Genomic DNA, 18860 nt, shown 5'->3' on the forward strand with positions numbered 1-18860 from the left:
GCTGAGTCAGACAGATTTTTGATCTGCAAGGGTGTCAAGGGTTATTGGTGGTGGTGGTGGGGTTGGGGGGAGGGTGGTGCAGGTAGAAACTGGAGTTATGTCCACAATCAGATCAGCCATGATCTTATTGAATGGCAGAGCAGGCTCAAGGGGCCAAACGACCTACTCCTGCTTCTATTTCTTATGTTCTTAAATTAGATAGCTCTACCGAAGAGCCGGCACAAACATGATGGTCCAAATGGCCTCCTCCTGTTCTGTTATGTCTGTGATGATCAGGAATCGATGCCTACCAAGCCCACATCAGAACTTGAGTATTCAATCTAGACACACTTATTAGTACTGAGGCAACACTGTATTGTCGGTAATGACATCTTTTGATGGCAATTTTAAACTGAGGCCCCATCTAGCTGTTAGAGAACCTGGCACTATTTGACAAACAACAGGGCATTCTTCTGGTGTCCTGGCCAACATTCCTGCCTCAACTAACACCACCAAAACAGATTAACTAGTCAGTTATCTAATTGACTATTGGCGAGACCTTGAGGTGAATAATTTGGCTGCCACACATTTACCCATATAACTACACTTCAAATGTAAGTCATTGACTGTAAATCACTTTGGGTTGTGCTGAGGCTGTGTAAAACAGCTATATGAAAGCAAGTTCTTCCTTTCTTTAATGTGATTGGGTTTCAGAGGGGCAATCATCTGCTGCCGAAGCTCTGCTCCATTCAATGGGGTGTGGCAGGTACTAGTGAGGCTGACTTACACTCCGGGTATTCAATGGCCAGTTAGAAGGATGGTGGCAATGCACTCATACATGTTATGTTGATTTGTGCTGTTCACCGTGCCATTCATGAGGAGCTCCTAGTGCCTGCTCCCCACCTCCTGAGGGTTCAAACCCACAATTGTCAGCTATCTAACAATCAACCGATGACTATACTTTTTGGCAAGCAGGATTATGTGGATCTTTTGGGGTTGTGTTGATTCCAAACAGTTATCAATGGACATCAGAAGCTAAGTCAACTCTCTGTGGCACAATTAGTAATCCACCTATGTGTTGCATATGTATATATTTTAATTTGTAGTAAATTACATTAATAGGCAATCAGTATAAAGAACAAAAGACTTGCATTTATATAGCGCTTTCACAACTTCAAGACCTCCCAAGGTACTTCACAGCCAATGATGTATTTTTGAAGGGTAGTCACTGTTGCAATGTAGGAAATGCAGCAGCCAATTTTAGCACAGCAAGCTCCCACAAACACCAATGTTATAATGACCAGATAATGCGTTTTTGTGGTGTTAATGAGGGATAAATATTTAACCTGGACACCGGGAAGAACTCTTCTTCAGAATAGTGCCGTGACATCTATTACGTCCACCTTAGAGGGCAGACAGGGAGTCAGTTTAACATTTCATTCAAAAGACAGCACTGCCAACAGTGCAGCGCTTCCTCAGTACTGTGTTGGGAGTCTCAGCCTAGGTTATGTCCTCAGGTCATGGAGTCCTAATGTTATACAGCACAGAAACCGGCCCTTTGGCCCATCGTGTCTGTGCTGGCCATCAAGCACCTATCTATTCTAATTCCATTTTCCAGCACTTGGCCCATAGCTGTGTATGCTATGGCATTTCAATTGCTCATCTAAATACTTCATAAATGTTGTGAGGGTTTCTGCCTCTACCATCCCTTCAGGCAGTGTGTTCCAGATTTCAACCACCCTCTGGGTGAAATTTTTTTTCCTCAAATCCCCTCTAAACCTCCTGCCCCTTATCTTAAATCTATGCCCCCTGGTTATTGACACCTCCGCTAAGGGAAAAAGTTTCCTTCAATCTACCCTATCTGTGTCCCTCATAATTTTGTAATCCTCAGGTCCTCCCTCAGCCTTCTCTGCTCCAAGGAAAACAACCCTAGCCTATCCAGTCTCTCTTCATAGCTGAAATGCTCCAGTCCAGGCAACATCCTGGTGAATCTGCTCTGCACCCTCTCCAGTACAATCACATCCTTCCTATAGTGTGGCAACCAGAACTGTACACAGTACTCCAGCTGTGGCTGAACTAGCATTTTATCCAGCTCCATCATAACCTCCCTGCTCTTATATTCTATGCCTTGGCTAATAAAGGCAAGTATCCCATATACCTTCCTAACCACCTTATCTACCTGTGCTGCTGCCTTCAGTGATCTATGAACAAGTACACCAAGGTCCCTCTGACCCTCTGTACTTCCTAGGGTCCTACCACCTGTTGTATATTCCCTTGCCTTGTTAGTCCTCCCAAAATGCATCACCTCGCACTTCCCAGGTTTAAATTCTATTTGCCACTGCTCTGCCCATCTATATTGTTCTGTAGTCTAAGGCTTTCCTCCTCACTACAACACCACCAATTTTTGGTGTCATCTGGAGTAAGGCTTGAACCCACAACCTATCTCACTCTGAGACAAGAGTGTTAGCAACTGAGCCACAGCTAACACTGTAGAATAAAGGAAGAACCCTAAACTTTAATTTCACACTTAACCATTCGATTTAACTGTGTCTGTAGTGTGTAAAATGCAGAGGAAAAATATCACATCTAAATTTCAACATTGTGACCACATGAAGCTAAGTAGAACACAAAAATATTATTCGGGAGGTTTTGTAGGAACAAAATGGTGGACGAGCTTGGAATTTAATGGTTGATGAAGGATGAATGCAAAGAAAAACTTGCATTTATATAGCGCCTTGCACAACATCAGAATGTTCCAAACTGCTTTACAGCCAATGAAGTACTTTTGACGTGTGTATACTGTTGTCAGAAATGTTATATCAAGATTAGCGCGGCAGGGCGGCGCAGTGATTAGCACCGCAGCCTCACAGCTCCAGGGACCTGGGTTCAATTCTGGATACTGCCTGTGCGGAGTTTGCAAGTTTTCCCTGTGACCGCGTGGGTTTTCGCCGGGTGCTCTGGTTTCCTCCCACTGCCAAAGACTTGCAGGTGATAAGTAAATTGGCCATTGTAAATTGCCCCTAGTGTAGGTAGGTGGGAGGGAATATGGGATTACTGTAGGGTTAGTATAAATGGGTGGGTTCTTGGTCGGCACAGACTCGGTGGGCCGAAGGGCCTGTTTCAGTGCTGTATCTCTAAATATAAATAAAATAAAAATTACTGCCAGGACACTGGGCACAGGCTGGCAGAATCCATTGTCCATAGTTGCAGATGAGTCGAGTATTTAACAATTACGGTGTCATCCTGTTATATTAGAGGGCTTAGTCCTGCACAGGAACATGATACGTTTGATAACTCTCTGCACCTGAGGAAATCCAGCAACTCATAAAAAGCCCACCTGCTTGGCAGCTTCTCTTCTGCTTGGGCCAGTGATAACTTCCTGGCACCTAGTAAACGATACATCTGTGACCTCTATGATTGCAGTGTGCACAGCAAACTTAGAGATATGAACAGTAATGTCACCCATTGCATGTTGAAAGGAGCCCAATACATAAATGGTAGAATCACAGTGATCTTTGCAGCCATGGTGGATACCCTGGTGCTGGGCTGCAATTCTTAGTTAAGCTGGTGGGAGAATGTGTCACTGCCTGACACACTCCTCCACTGTAAAGGTGAGGTATGAATCAAGCGTTTCCACACACACATTTAGCAAATGGGTTCCTTACGCACAGGGCACTCATTTTGATATTAAAATTAATGTTGTGTGGCAGCCGCCTTAAAAAAAAAAGCAGGACAATTTTAACACATGGTCATATTGGTCATGGGCCATCTCACTGCTAATTTTATCATCATTGTGTCCATTCTACATCTAAAAATTGGGTGCAACAATGTTGAGTTTAGATCCTTGTTTTTGTACAGTGAAAAATCCCAGTTCTTTATGTGGTAAAAGAGGACCTCTAAGCTAGGTGGTATTCTAAACCTTTTCCAGGGCCTCCATAATCGCTCAGCATGCAAGGGGCTGATAACAGGCCACAATATTGTAGCTGGAGCCCGAATGGTTCTGGCAATACACCCTAACATTTTATTTGTTATTGCAAGCATTTACCATTCAGATTCAACTTGTCTCAGGATATTGAGCATAAAATATTAATGTGATGGTGGTTAGGTAGATCATGAAGGTGTAAAATGAGAAGAGCGAAGAGGATTATATAGGATGAGCACAAGGAACTTGTGTCTGTGTGACACTTGAAACTTTACTTTTGAAATTTTGCAATGTTTGCTTATGTCATAACACATTGCGTGATTGAGGTGGTTGAATCTCTCTTATTTAAGTATATCTGAGAGAGAACACTCATCATAAAGGAGGGAAATCCTGGAAAGATTGTACTGTTGTTCAAATATGCAGGGGAATTCTAGATAGGTTCTACCATCAGTAGAATGCCTAATCCCATTCTGTGACATGTTTTCATTTGTATACGTTGCGTGCCAATCCTAAAATAAACACTTTTGAATATTAGCAATTTAATTGCACCACTAAATCTGACTTTTCAGGATTTCTTGCTTGCAAGGTTCAAAAGTTTGTTCAATTATATGATGTGACTTTTATTGTGTGTATACTTGGAGGCAAGTTTTGGGCAGTACAGTGACGCAGTGGTTAGCACTGCAGCCTTACAGCTCTAGCGACCCGGGTTCAGTTCTGGGTACTGCCTGTGCAGAGTTTGCAAGTTCTCCCTGAGACCGTGTGGGTTTCCTCCGGGTGCTCCAGTTTCCTCCCACATGCCAAAGACTTGTGGGTTGATAGGTAAATCGGTCATTGTAAATTGCTCCTAGTATAGGTAGGTGGCAGGAGAATTGAGGGAAGGTGGGGATGAGAGAGGGAAATGGGATTGATGTAGGAGTAGTTTCAATGGGTGGTTGATGGTCAGCACAGGCTTGGTGGGCCAAAGGGCCTGTTTCAGTGCTGTATCACTCTATGACTCTAAGTGGAGCAGTGAGGGAAGAAATGAAATAGAAATATCGGAGCAGAATTATGATCAAGAACGTACAAAACTTTCAAGAGCATGGTGGCTATTTTATAACATGCTGGTGCCTGTTCAGAAAGTGCACTGTTCAAAAGCAGAACTGCCATTTCTTTAGTATATATATAAAAAAAAGGATTAAGAGGGTTCAAAGTGGATTTTCACAAAAATCCTTCCTCAGGCATGCTTCCTAATACTAATGTGTCATGTCTAAGATTTGCTCGGTTCTGGAAATAAATGATGCCCAAATCTGATGGTGTATTTATGACAAGATTTTTAAAATGTTCACTGTGAAATTTGGTATCAGATTTTCAGATCTCTATGATCATTTAAAGTTTGTCCACAATTTTAGCTACAGCATGCAAATATGGTTTCTCATAATTGATGGTGACGTAATCTTTTTTTCTCCTTTTCGTAAATACTTTGAAATTATATAAAATCTACAACAGCCCATTATCTCCATTCGCTGTCATGACAGTTACCCCAATTAAGTTTGAAAGCTTGAAATACACTATTTCCTGTCCAATGTCGGCTAACGAACACAAACTATGCAAGAGGCTAAGTGAAAACAATGCAAACCATCAAGGCTCAATCTTTGACAACTTGAAATGTCTTAGTTCAACAGTCATGGTAATCACAGAACAGAGACAGAGTATAACAAAGCAATCCATTCACTCACTGGAGGTTGAATTATTGCTATAAATGATACTTAAAAAAAAGACAATTAAATGCATTGTCAGAAAAAGCATATCACAGCCTCTCCGCCACTTTATATTTGCAGATTGCTGGTCTTTATATGCAGATCTAACAAAAAGCCAACTCTTATCAATCTCTACAGACATAACTGTTGGAAAGTGCAGAATTTACTTGTGGCCTAAATTCAGGAAGTGCTACTGCAGACATCTGCTCTGTTATCTCTGCTTCATCACAGGCACTCAAATTACCAAGACATCCGAATAAATCAGACTTTGTTAGTTAAAGCTTTCAGACATACCCAGTGCTCAGGGGACACACAAAACCTATCCCAGGTGTCTGTGCTTTACAAGTAGTTACAGAACAAGTTCATATGTCACATTCACATTGAAAGAGGATCTCACTGTTCTGGGCCCGTAAGTGGTCTACAGAGGCTTTTAGCTACTACATTTAGGTAAGTAATGAAGGCTGATTAAGTGAATTGATAATTTGTTCCTACATTCCCAAATACAGGCGTAACACACCGATTTTGGTAATTGGTAACAATTAACCAGTTGTAACTGACCAAATTACAACTTTCACGTGTGCATTCAGACCTTTCTATTTTGATAAATAGCGGTAGACCTGTTTACACTAATATGTCCAATTATGATATGTTTCAAAATGAAATGTGTGCAATTTTCCAAACTTATTCAGAGTTATTTTAACATGTAAAATATTAAACATGCTTGATGTGACAACACATTTTTACACAAAATCTGCTAAGTTGGACATGTTATTCTAAATTTTGACTATTTGGGTTTCTGGAGACAGTGCAGGGAAGGCTAATCTAAGTCTTTAAGTATATTTTATTGTGAGTTTATATGGATAGGTAGATAATTATAAAAGAAAAAAATTAATGGCATAATTCTCCAAAATTTATTCCCTAAGGATGGTTTCTGAATTGATGTTTCATCATGTGCTTCATTTTGGTTCAGCAGATGGAACCAACAGTTGAACCTGGCAGTAAAGAATCCTTTTCTTAAAAAAATCAATCAGAGATCTATTTTTTGATTGTTAGAATGCATATCCAAGTTTAAATCAATCAGATTATATTCCCCCCCCACTGTCAGCTAAAGTTTCATGGAATACCAATTTTTGTATAATGATCAGTTTGGCTCAATAGTAGCACTCTTACTTCATACTAGGATGACATTTCACTGAGGAGTGCTGCTGCCTTTTGGATGAGATATTAACCCTCTGTATTCAGGTGAATGCAAATAATCTCATGATACAATTTATAGAAGATAGCTGGGTGTAGTGAACAATATTTATTCCTCAACTAACCACCAGAAACAGATAATTTATCTCACTGCTCTTTGTGGAACCTTGCTGTGTGTAAATTGGCTGCTGCATTTGTCAACATAACAACAGGGGCTACACTTGAAAATGGAAATGTCATTATTGATTGGCTCTGAACTGCTTTGGGCCACCCTGAGGATGCGAGAAGTGTTACATAAATGCAATTCATTTTTTCTTTATAATTCTGAACTCCATTGACATTGTAACTGTGAATTTCTTTTCCCCAAAACATCTCTTCATTTACATTTCGTTCATTTTTGAATTACATGTCTAGAATGATCCCCCGCCGCCCCCCACCCCCCGTGATCCGTTTTTGATTAAACTGGATATTCATGTTGATTCAATATAAACACAGTACCACGCAGAGGTCTTTCAGTGCTTCTCCTGTAGATAGACCACCTATTTGCTTGCTTGAAAACTTAAAGGCTTAGAAATGTGTGGCTGTTCTCATGTATCAACTGAGTGGTGACAATGATGGGCAAGAAGACCACATGATGTTGGTCCTCTTGTCATCAGACGGCAACTGGCAGTGGGCATTAGTAATGCCTGAAAAGGTAATTCACCAGTCACCACAGGAACAGAATTGTCCTGCTGAGGACCTATGGTAAGTTTGGGGGGGTGGGGGGGGTAGGACGGTGTGGTGGGGCGATATTGGGAAGGAGGCAAGAAGAGGCTGGTACAAACCAGTTTTAATATCAATTCAGGAGGAGTGCTCCTGCTCCTCCTGGCTCGACATTCAGGTAGGTTTAAAAAACTTAGAACCATAGAAAAATTACAGCACAGAAGGAGGCCATTCAGCCCATCGTGTCTGTGTTGGCCAAAGAAACTAGCCGCCCAATCTAATCCCACCTTCCAGCACCTGGTCCATAACCTTGTAGATTACAGCACTTCAGGTACATGTCCAGGTACCTTTTAAAAGAGTTGAGGGTTTCTGCCTCCACCACCGATCCAGGCAGTGAACTCCAGACAACCACCACCCTCTGGGTGAAAAGGTTTTTCCTCATGTCCCCTCTAATCCTTCTACCAATCATCTTAAATCTGTGCTGGAGGTTTGCAAAGGAAACCCGACCCAAGTCCAAATGCTGGACCCAGAAGCCCGACCTGATCCGAACCTGACACATGCCGTTGAATCCCGTTGGGGTCAGGTTGGATAGCAGGCCTTTACCCATGTACTGATGTGAAGGCCTGCCACCCGACCCGACCCTGATGGGTCCCGACGACATGTCGGGTTCGGACTTCCGGGTCCAGAATTCAGGCTCGCATCGGGTTTCCTTTGCATACCTCTAATCTGTGCCCCCTGGTAATTGATCTCTCTGCTAGGGGAAACAGGTCCGTCCTGTTTACTCTAGCTAGGCCCCTCATAATTTTGTACACCTCAATTAAGACACCCCTCAGCTTCGTCTGTTCCAAGGAAAATAACCCAGCCTATCCAATCTTTCCTCATAGCTGCAACTTTCAAGCCCTGGCAACATTCTTGTAAATCTCCTCTGTATTCTCTAGAGAAATTATGTCCTTCCTGTAATGTGGTGACCAGAACTGTACGCAATACTCCAGCTGTGACCTGACCAGTGTTTTATACAGTTACAGCATTACATCCCTGCTTTGTTTCTTAAGCAGTCTCCAGCAGTCCCTTTAAGGTCAGTGCAGAAACAAAAATAACTCCTAGACCTTGTGTAGTGCAAGCTCACAGTTTTTTGCCCAAAATGACAGAAGAGTCTTACAAAAGGCGCAGGCCCCTTCTTTGCACACTTCAATTTTGGGCAGCCGCCTGAAATCCCATGTGGCTGTGCACTGATCATTGGAGCAGATTTATCATCAGGTTTTATACAGCATAAATAGATTTTATTGCATCAGACATTACCTAAAAAAAACCTTGATGGCACCATCGCTGGATATTTAACAATTTTTGTAAAACTAGAAACGGGCACGAATCTGATGGCATCTGACTGACTGTGAAGAATTAGAAACCTAAAAGTGCGACTGTGTGGAAATAATAGGGAGGAGCAGAGCCCTCTGTTAACAATGGGAAAAAGGCCAAGTAGACCAGGAGAGGGATCTTTAATACACCGTGGGAAATGAAGGTCAAATGAGCACAGCTCCCAATGTCTGATATCAGATATCTTGAAGGGGCTGTAAACTTATCATTCCCCCAACCTCCTTCGGGAGAAACTAGATTGAAATGAAGAAGTTACAAGGTGCTCAGCTTGCAGTAATCCCCAGGCTGGAGTTTCCAAATAGGGCTCTGGGCAATTGACTTTCAATAGGGTACCACAAATTGACCAAAGTAAATAACTATCATGTGCCAGCTCCTAGAATTGCACCAAACACTTTGTTAAAGTCCCATAAGGGCTCTTACAACCCAGTAAATTGGTTTGCATACGATTATGTCTTCTGTAAAATAGTGACCGCTTTTTATGTTTTGCTAGTGCACAAGACTAAAAGGAGCTTTTCCCTCACCACTCTCCTTTAGAAATAAAAGTCATTAGTAGCACAGTTCCCTTACTGGCCATTATGCAAAGCAAATCCTCTTTTTTATTAATGTTAATTTTATTTAAAAAGGAGCATAATTTTAATAAACTCATTGCACATTCAACAGTCACTCATTTAGTTAGTTCATGGCAATTGCTGTGCTGTTCCTTTCTCTGTAACCTTCGCTAGCTCTACAAAGCTCCTCCCCAGACCTCTCTTCCTCGGATTGTGGCCCCTTGTGCATCCCAGCCTCTCTGGAACCCACCATTGGTGGCAGTGCCTTCATCCTTCTCGGCCCACAACCTGGGATTCCCTCCCTTAACCCATTCACCTCTTCCTCCTTTAAATCTTTCTTGAAAATCTATGTCTTTGGCCAGCTTTTGGTCACACTTCCTAATATCTTTTTCTCTGCTTGGTCTTCTATTTTTGTCTGATACCTCTATGTTTTTCTATATCAAAGATGCTATCTAAATTCAAAGTCTTGAAACAAACAATAAAAAGATGCTGATAATACCAGTATTAGGCTCATGTAAAGTATTTAAAATGCAGATGAAATACAAAACAGTATCATATTAATACAACACAAAATATTGTTATTATTCAATGATTTTAAACAAACAACATTAGAATGCTGCAACTTTCAATTTATTTTGCCTACTCCATGGATATAATGAAGTTCTTTATATAGAAACAGGAACGAAAACCAAGGAAACATGACTGTTAGGCTGTGCATCTTCACACATTGGCAGCTTAGGTCACCTATTTGGTTTTATACCTCACTTCAACAGTAGGTGGTTAACATATGCAGTATGTGTTCATGTTCGGAAGTGCCGGGGCGTGCACCAAAACATGGGAGGAGCGAGTAGCCAAGGTACGACAAAAGTTGGGCATGTGGGGGCAGCGATCTCTCTCCATTGTGGGTAAGAACCTGGTCATCAGGTGCGAGGCGCTCACGTTGTTGCTCTACGTGGCGCAGGTCTGGCCCATACCCCACTCCTGCGCCGTGGCAGTCACCCGAGCCATTTTCCGCTTCGTCTGGGGATCTAAAATGGACCGGGTCCGGAGGGACACGATGTTCAAATCTCTGGACATGGGCGGGAAAAATGTACCCAACGTGGCCCTCATCCTGATGACCACCTTCGTGTGCGGCTGCATCAAGCTATGTGTAGATCCCCAGTACGCAAACTCAAAGTGTCACTACGTGCTGAGGTTCTATCTGTCCCCGGTGTTGCGAAGGATGGGCCTGGTCACATTGCCGCGGAACGCTCCGTGCAGTTGGGACGTGCCGTACCACCTATCCTTCGTGGAGCAGTTTCTGCGGAAAAACACCTTTGACTACCGGTCCATCAGGCAGTGGTCTGCACAGAATGTCCTCAAGGCCCTACGGGAAAAGGAAACGGTGGATCCTGTCGGATGGTTCCCCGAGCAGACCGTCAAAGTCATTTGGCGGAATGCCTCATCACCAGAACTTTCAAACAAGCACCAAGACGTAGCTTGGCTGGTGGTGAGAAGGGCCCTCCCCGTCAGATCCTTCATGCACACCCGAAGTCTCGCCCCCTCCGCACAGTGCCCCCGCGTTGGCTGTGGTGGGGAAGAGACGGTCGCCCACCTCCTCCTGGAATGTGCCTTTGCAAAGCAGGTGTGGAAAGAGATGCAGTGGTTTTTGTCAAGGTTCATCCCAAGCAGCTCTGTAACACAGGAGTCTGTGCTCTACGGGCTGTTCCCAGGGACGCACACCGAGACAAACATCAACTGCTGCTGGAGGACTATCAATTCGGTGAAAGACGCCCTTTGGTCTGCCCGAAACTTGCTGGTCTTCCAGCGCAAAGAGTTGTCCACCACCGAATGTTGCAGACTGGCACATTCCAAGGTCCAGGACTACGTGCTGAGGGACGCACTAAAGCTTGGGGCAGCCGCAGCAAAGGCTCAATGGGGAAAGACCACAGTGTAAGGTTCCCCCACCAAGCTAGACTGAGGGGCTGGATCCATGGGAAACCCCTCGAACTGTATCGTTAATATTCTGAATTGCTGTAAATGTAAAACTGTAATTGACATGACAATTGAGAAACGGAAGGGTTGGGAAGAAACTCATGACAGTATTGAAGGAAACTGATCTCCCTTGCAATGTTTGTATTTTTTGGTGCTGTTTGGAAACTGTTTGGCAATGTAATTTTTACAGATTTTTATGAATAAAGTATATTTTGGAAATAAAAAAAAAAATGTGTTCATGTCAATAGTTCTATATTCTATAAGGCCTTTCTACCTGTTGCTCCTAATGTGACAATCTTGAGACACTCTCCACAAGACAGTAGTTTCCTCTGATGATATGAAGTAGGATTGTCATGCCTTATTACATCAGAAAGAGACAGTTCAATATTATGCAGCATTACAAGGCTCCTCCCAAAAGGTGATGACTTCTAGTTAACTCCCGATCCTCAATATCCTCTCCGTATCAGAGGTCTCTTTTTCAGCTTTTGAGCAATGATTCTGGTGGTTTTTTACACTGTTTATTATGACAGCAAGCCTATTTCTTGGCTAAACATATTGTTTCTTAATGGACTCTGGAAGTTTGAATTTAAAATCTTGTAATCGACAAATTACTAACTCATCTGTACTGTTAGTATCCTGAGATGCCAGCTGTTAGAGAAGAGCTAGGAAAGTTAGCACACTCATATCTTACAGCCATGTCTTTTGATCCCATTACTGGGCTATGAAAGGCGCAGAGACCACTCCATGTCATTGCGTTCTGGTACTATCTTTTGAGATCCTGCAAAATTCTAAGCTGGGTTATTTTACTGACCTCTGTGGCATCAGGAATGGCTGCCTCAACATTTGCACGGGTCAGTAGCCTAACGATGTACTCTTTCTCTGTCTGTCTCGTGAAATTCCTGCAAATTTGGATTCCCTTCCTTAGTTATTGTGCTTGTGCCATATCTGGAGTTCCACAACCCTGGAGTAATTTATTCCTTTTGTGTGAGGATTCTGGTTGGTGGGTATTGTAAGGGTCTGAGTCAGAAAGACTTGCAAACTTTATTTTCCCTCTCTCCCAGGCCCTTTTCATTGGCTTAATTTCCCTGATCAGTAAAGTGTCCCTTCCCGTTTTGCTGTCTTACGTTAATATTAATGCAGTGTGCACGTTACTCCTTTAGGGACCCATTGTTTGAATTGTGATGAAGGTTGATGTAACACACTTCCTCGAAAGTTATCCTACATCAATTCTACCATGTTTATTTGACTTTGGTCTAATAATGTCTCTTGTCTTACAGGCTATCCTGGATTGGTGTTCTGGACATTTTGAAGTGATAGTTATATTTGTTTTCTCATTGTGTCATCTGCTATACTATTGGAATCTCGACCTGTTACATCTGTTTTCATCACATTGTTTGTATTTAGAAGAATTCTCCGAATAAACAGTTTTAAGAATAATTTTGTTTACTGGGTCATTGATAGAATTCCAGGAATGGTATTGAGATTCCAATTTATTCAGTAATCTGAAACCCCTCCTACATATCAAACAAAAACTTTTTTATTAAACTGTTAGAATTTGTCTGACAGCTACATTGACAGGTGATTTCATTGCTTATTAATATGATGCTTCCTAATGCAAAGGATGATAGTATATTAATGCCAAAGACTTGTGGGTTGATAAGTAAATTGGCCATTGTCAAAAAAGAAATGCCCCTAGCGTAGGTAGGTGGTAGGAAAATTGAGGGAAGGTGGGGATGTGAGAGGGAAAATGGGATTAGTGTAAATGGGTGGTTGATGGCTGGCGCGGACTCAGGCCGAAGGGCCTGTTTCGGTGCTGTATCTCTATGACTCTATATGGATATCATTGCAAATGGCCCATAATTGACATTTACACAGAAGCGTCAAACAGCTCTGAAGCACAAGTACATTAGTAAAGATTCAAGAATCCTTTTTAATGCAGTTTATACTTGCAGCTTCAAAAGATAGGCAGTAGAGTTGCATATTTTTTTAAAACTGGTGGAGTGACTGCACCAATCTATTAAATCATTTGAAAGCAAGTTGAGAAAGTATATTGGTCCATGAGGAAGTGGAGGGGTAATGAGCACAGATCCTGGTCATCATGATTCTGAAAAACAACTGCTGAATGACTTGCTCATTGTTGGACGCATTAAATGATTACTGGGCTTGACATCTCAAATGCATGTTCAGTCAGGTGTAGTAAGCTTAAACCTATACTATTCCACCTGCTGTTAGTAGAACCACAGTAATCTTGCTAACATTTTGAACACCCATTCCTAGTTTTGAGTCCATCCAGGTAATCCTGTATTCCATATAAGTACAATAGGGTAAGTACAGGATAATTCAGAACATTTCTTGTAGGAATGATACTTAAGTGATGTTTCCTGATGCAGACATGTGCCACTGCTTTTTCATAAAGGCTTCAAATAATGTCAGAAATCAATGGTGTTATGTTTGTAAGTACACAAACCTAAAGTTCACATTTTATTTTAAAGAACTCCTTGGAATAAAACTGGAACTTTGGTGATTGTAAAAAGTATCTGAAATAGGAAACATGACATAAGGTGACACATAAAGGGTAACTGGTGATGAAATCCCTGATGGCTGGGCCCTATTTTTTATGGAAATGCACTGCTCAGGAAAGAAACCTGTGTAAATGGTAGGTAAGAAAATTCTCCAGCTGCAAATGTTTAATTCCAGTTTTTTTTAAATCCTTTCATGGGGTGTGGGCATCACTGGCAGGCCAGCCCATCCCTAATTGCCCTTGAACTGAGTAGCTTGCTAGGCCATTTCAGAGGGCAGTTAAGAGTCACTTACATTGTTCTGGGTCTGGAGTCACATGTAGGCCAGACAAGGTAAGGACGGCAGATTTACTTCCTGAAAGGACATTAGTGGATCAGATGGGTTTTTAACAACACTTTTGATGGTAGTTTCATGGCACCATTACTAAGACTAGCTTTTAATTCCAGATTTTATTAATTTGTTGAATTTATTAATTAATTGAATTTAAATTCCACTGGCTGCCGTGGTGGGATTTGAACCCGCGTCCCAGGGCATTAGCTTGGGCCTCTGGATTACCGGTCCAGCGACAGTGTCACTCTGCCACCGTCTCCTCGTCTCCAATTTATTTGCTTTACCTTGCTGAGTTGGCTGTGAACTCAAGATAGGCAAGACAAGATTCACATCCAATGCATGAATTTATTAATTATGTTTAGTGCAATATCCACGAGTACAATTCAAAATCAATTGCAATTAAACTTCCAACATTTATCACTGATTTATCACAACAATTTCTGTTTATGTGCAAATGTCTGGTTTTTGCTTTATCAAGTAATATTTAAAGTTAACTTCCATCAAGTAGAGTTCTGTAATAAAACAGGCAGACAAAACTTGAGTTCCAAACCTTCACTTAAAAATGATTTTCTTGATTGCTATGTCACAAAAAACTATAATACATTTAAGAATCTACATATTTTAAAAAAAGCTTTTCAGATTATTTCAGCATTCCTCTCAGTGCCAGAAGGAGGCATTCTGATGTTGGCTTTTGCAAACCTCTTCTCTGTTAGACCTAGTCAATTTCTTTTTCCAACTTAATGATTTCCGCTTGCCCTTCCTCCCCAAGAAGGGCCAACAGTCTTCTGTAGGACTCTCTGTAATATATTTAGAAAATATACTTTCAGAATCAAACACAACCAGGATACAATTGATACATTCTTCAGACTAAATGTAACTAAATCTGACCATCATGGTGTAGCTTGGCTTTCTCTTATGGAGAAAAGAATATAACTAGCTTTTAAACACGACCAGCTTCTGTGCTTGTATATCTGGGCGCCGACTCCCGTTCTTAGTCAAGGAGTACCTAACATTTTTGAATTGCCCAATCTCTTTTCAATTAATTAACCAATGGTAGATTTACACACTGGACGATTTATTTAAATCACATTCATTTGGTTGAAGTACATCTATTCATTACTGATGAAGATAGCATACCTGAAACATTAGGGTGTACTTTTTCTTTGCAGCTACTGAATAACTTTTTCTGACATGTTCTATTTCTGATTTCAGATTCTAGTACTGCAGTTTTTTTGTTGTCTATTTGTAAAATGGCTGAGATCAATTAGATCCAAGTGGCAGAAGAAAGTACAGCATATTTTTTAACCAAATGCAGATACTGAAAGACTTTGTACTTAACCATATTTACATGCCTATTGTATTGCAAATTAAGGAATTTGTACCAATTTTATAAAATCCTCTTTTTTCCCCTTGTTTCCTGAAGGCAGGGACTCTGAATTATGGTTTCATGGGGAGGAAGGGCCCTTTCATTACCTCCCTGATGTGGCTATTGCTCATGCACGAGTCAAGACAGTGAGTGTTAGCAGGTTTTTCGATCAGTGGCAGTATCAAAGCCCAGCATGCGCTTCACTGAAATCTACCAGTCTGTATGAATCAGTTGCACACTACACAGTACATTTATCAGCTAGATCAGCAGAAGAGTCCAGACCACTAACCACTACTTCAATAAAAGCAAAATACTGCGGATGCTGGAAATCTGAAACAAAAACAAGAAATGCTGGATTCACTCAGCAGGTCTGGCAGCATCTGTGGAAAGAGAAGCAGAGTTAACGTTTCGGGTCAGTGACCCTTCTTCGGAACTGACAAATATTAGAAAAGTCACAGATTATAAACAAGTGAGGTGGGGGTTGGGCAAGAGATAACAAAGGAGAAGGTGCAGATTGGACCAGGCCACATAGCTGACCAAAAGGTCACAGAGCAAAGGCAAACAATATGTTAATGGTGTTTTGAAAGACAAAGCATTAGTACAGATTAGGTGTGAATATACTGAATATAGAACATCAGCAAGTGCAAACCTGAAGAAAAACAACCTGAAAAAAACAGTGGGTAAGCAAACTGAACAAACTAAGATGAAATGAAATAAATGCAAAAAATGTAAAAAGGAATGCAAAAAAAAGGAAGAAAAAATAACTAAAAATGACTAAAAATGAAAGTAAGGTGGGGGGCTGTCATGCTCTGAAATTATTGAACTCAATGTTCAGTCCGGCAGGCTGTAGTGTGCCTAATCGGTAGATGAGATGCTGTTCCTCGAGCTTGCGTTGATGTTCACTGGAACACTGCAGCAATCCCAGGACAGAGATGTGAGCATGAGAGCAGGGGGGAGTGTTGAAATGGCAAGCAACCGGAAGCTCAGGGTCCTGCTTGCGGACTGAGCGGAGATGTTCCGCAAAGCGGTCACCCAGTCTGCGCTTGGTCTCCCCAATGTAGAGGAGACCACACTGTGAGCAGCGAATACAGTATACTACATTGAAAGAAGTACAAGTAAATCGCTGCTTCACCTGAAAGGAGTGTTTGGGGCCTGGGATAGTGAGGAGAGAGGAGGTAAATGGGCAGGTATTACACCTCCTGCGATTGCAAGGGAAGGTGCCCTGGGACGGGGACGAGGTGGTGGGGGTAATGGAGGAGTGGACCAGGGTGTCGCGGAGGGAACGATCCCTTCGGAATGCTGACAGGGGAAGGGAGGGGAAGATGCGACTGGTAGTGGCATCACGTGATGCCACTACCAGTCGCATCTTCCCCTCCCTTCCCCTGTCAGCATTCCGAAGGGATCGTTCCCTCCGCGACACCCTGGTCCACTCCTCCATTACCCCCACCACCTCGTCCCCGTCCCAGGGCACCTTCCCTTGCAATCGCAGGAGGTGTAATACCTGCCCATTTACCTCCTCTCTCCTCACTATCCCAGGCCCCAAACACTCCTTTCAGGTGAAGCAGCGATTTACTTGTACTTCTTTCAATGTAGTATACTGTATTCGCTGCTCACAGTGTGGTCTCCTCTACATTGGGGAGACCAAGCGCAGACTGGGTGACCGCTTTGCGGAACATCTCCGCTCAGTCCGCAAGCAGGACCCTGAGCTTCCGGTTGCTTGCCATTTCAACACTCCCCCCTGCTCTCATGCTCACATCTCTGTCCTGGGATTGCTGCAGTGTTCCAGTGAACATCAACGCAAGCTCGAGGAACAGCATCTCATCTACCGATTAGGCACACTACAGCCTGCCGGACTGAACATTGAGTTCAATAATTTCAGAGCATGACAGCCCCCCACCTTACTTTCATTTTTAGTCATTTTTAGTTATTTTTTCTTCCTTTTTTTTGCATTCCTTTTTACATTTTTTGCATTTATTTCATTTCATCTTAGTTTGTTCAGTTTGCTTACCCACTGTTTTTTTCAGGTTGTTTTTCTTCAGGTTTGCACTTGCTGATGTTCTATATTCAGTATATTCACACCTAATCTGTACTAATGCTTTGTCTTTCAAAACACCATTAACATATTGTTTGCCTTTGCTCTGTGACCTTTTGGTCAGCTATGTGGCCTGGTCCAATCTGCACCTTCTCCTTTGTTATCTCTTGCCCAACCCCCACCTCACTTGTTTATAATCTGTGACTTTTCTAATATTTGTCAGTTCCGAAGAAGGGTCACTGACCCGAAACGTTAACTCTGCTTCTCTTTCCACAGATGCTGCCAGACCTGCTGAGTGAATCCAGCATTTCTTGTTTTTGAACCACTACTTCAAGATGGATCCTATTAAATTGCCCAGAGACTTTACTGCTGGAAAGCAGAATAAAACAGTATTTATTTTTTTTGATGGATTGAGTGGAGAAAAGGAGAACACATGTATTTTCAAGAACAGTGTTTGAGAAAGCGGTTTTGTCATTCCCATGCAAGTGTAATTTCCAACAGGGGACATTGGAGAGCATTCAGAATGGGAATCCAGGCAGATCCCTTTCCTCTTCCTAACCAAAGACATACCAAAGAAGTTTAGTTTAGTTTAGAGATACAGCACTGAAACAGGCCCTTCGGCCCACCGAGTCTGTGCCGACCATCAACCACCCATTTATACTAATCCTACACTAATTCCATATTCCTACCACATCCCCACCTGTCCCTATATTTTCCCTACCACCTACCTATACTAGGGGCAATTTATAATGGCCAATTTACCTATCAACCTGCAAGTCTTTGGCATGTGGGAGGAAACCGGAGCACCCGGAGGAAACCCACACAGACACAGGGAGAACTTGCAAACTCCACACAGGCAGTACCCAGAATTGAACCCGGGTCGCTGGAGCTGTGAGGCTGCGGTGCTAACCACTGCACCACTGTGCCGTCCAAAAAAATGGTACAAACTATGCCCTGGCTGATATGAACTGATATAATGAACAATACATTTACTTATTGACTTAGCAAAGCAGTCAGGTGCTTTTATTTTTCAAAGGAACTAAAATTAAAATTATCCTTGCATTATACAATATACAAGACTACAAAGCATTTCGTAAAGAAAAATTATGCAAATAGGTTTTAAAAAAAAGCAGGATGGGGGAGAAAACTAAAGGTTTAAATAGTTTTTATATAAACCATTGTT

General features: G+C 42.1%; 2 protein-coding genes across 7 annotated transcripts in view; one reads left to right on the forward strand and one right to left on the reverse strand.

The window, feature by feature from the left end:
• The window catches only part of klhl32 (kelch-like family member 32), a 321468-nt gene extending 308630 nt beyond the window's left edge, over positions 1-12838 (forward strand). The window contains exon 11 of the mRNA XM_068018683.1: positions 12707-12838. The gene's annotated coding sequence lies outside the window, so the exon portion shown is untranslated. The remainder of the gene's footprint in view (positions 1-12706) is intronic.
• Positions 12839-14641: 1803 nt separating this feature from the next.
• mms22l (MMS22-like, DNA repair protein) overlaps positions 14642-18860 on the reverse strand; it is a 176928-nt gene continuing 172709 nt past the window's right edge. For all 6 annotated transcript variants that reach the window (XM_068025904.1, XM_068025889.1, XM_068025917.1 and 3 more), the window contains one exon: positions 14642-15076. In XM_068025904.1, the coding sequence (XP_067882005.1) occupies positions 14995-15076 (82 nt within the window). In that variant the 3' untranslated portion in view covers positions 14642-14994. The remainder of the gene's footprint in view (positions 15077-18860) is intronic.

This window comes from Heterodontus francisci, chromosome 3, assembly GCF_036365525.1.
Source record: "Heterodontus francisci isolate sHetFra1 chromosome 3, sHetFra1.hap1, whole genome shotgun sequence".
Taxonomy (NCBI): Eukaryota; Metazoa; Chordata; class Chondrichthyes; order Heterodontiformes; family Heterodontidae; genus Heterodontus; species Heterodontus francisci.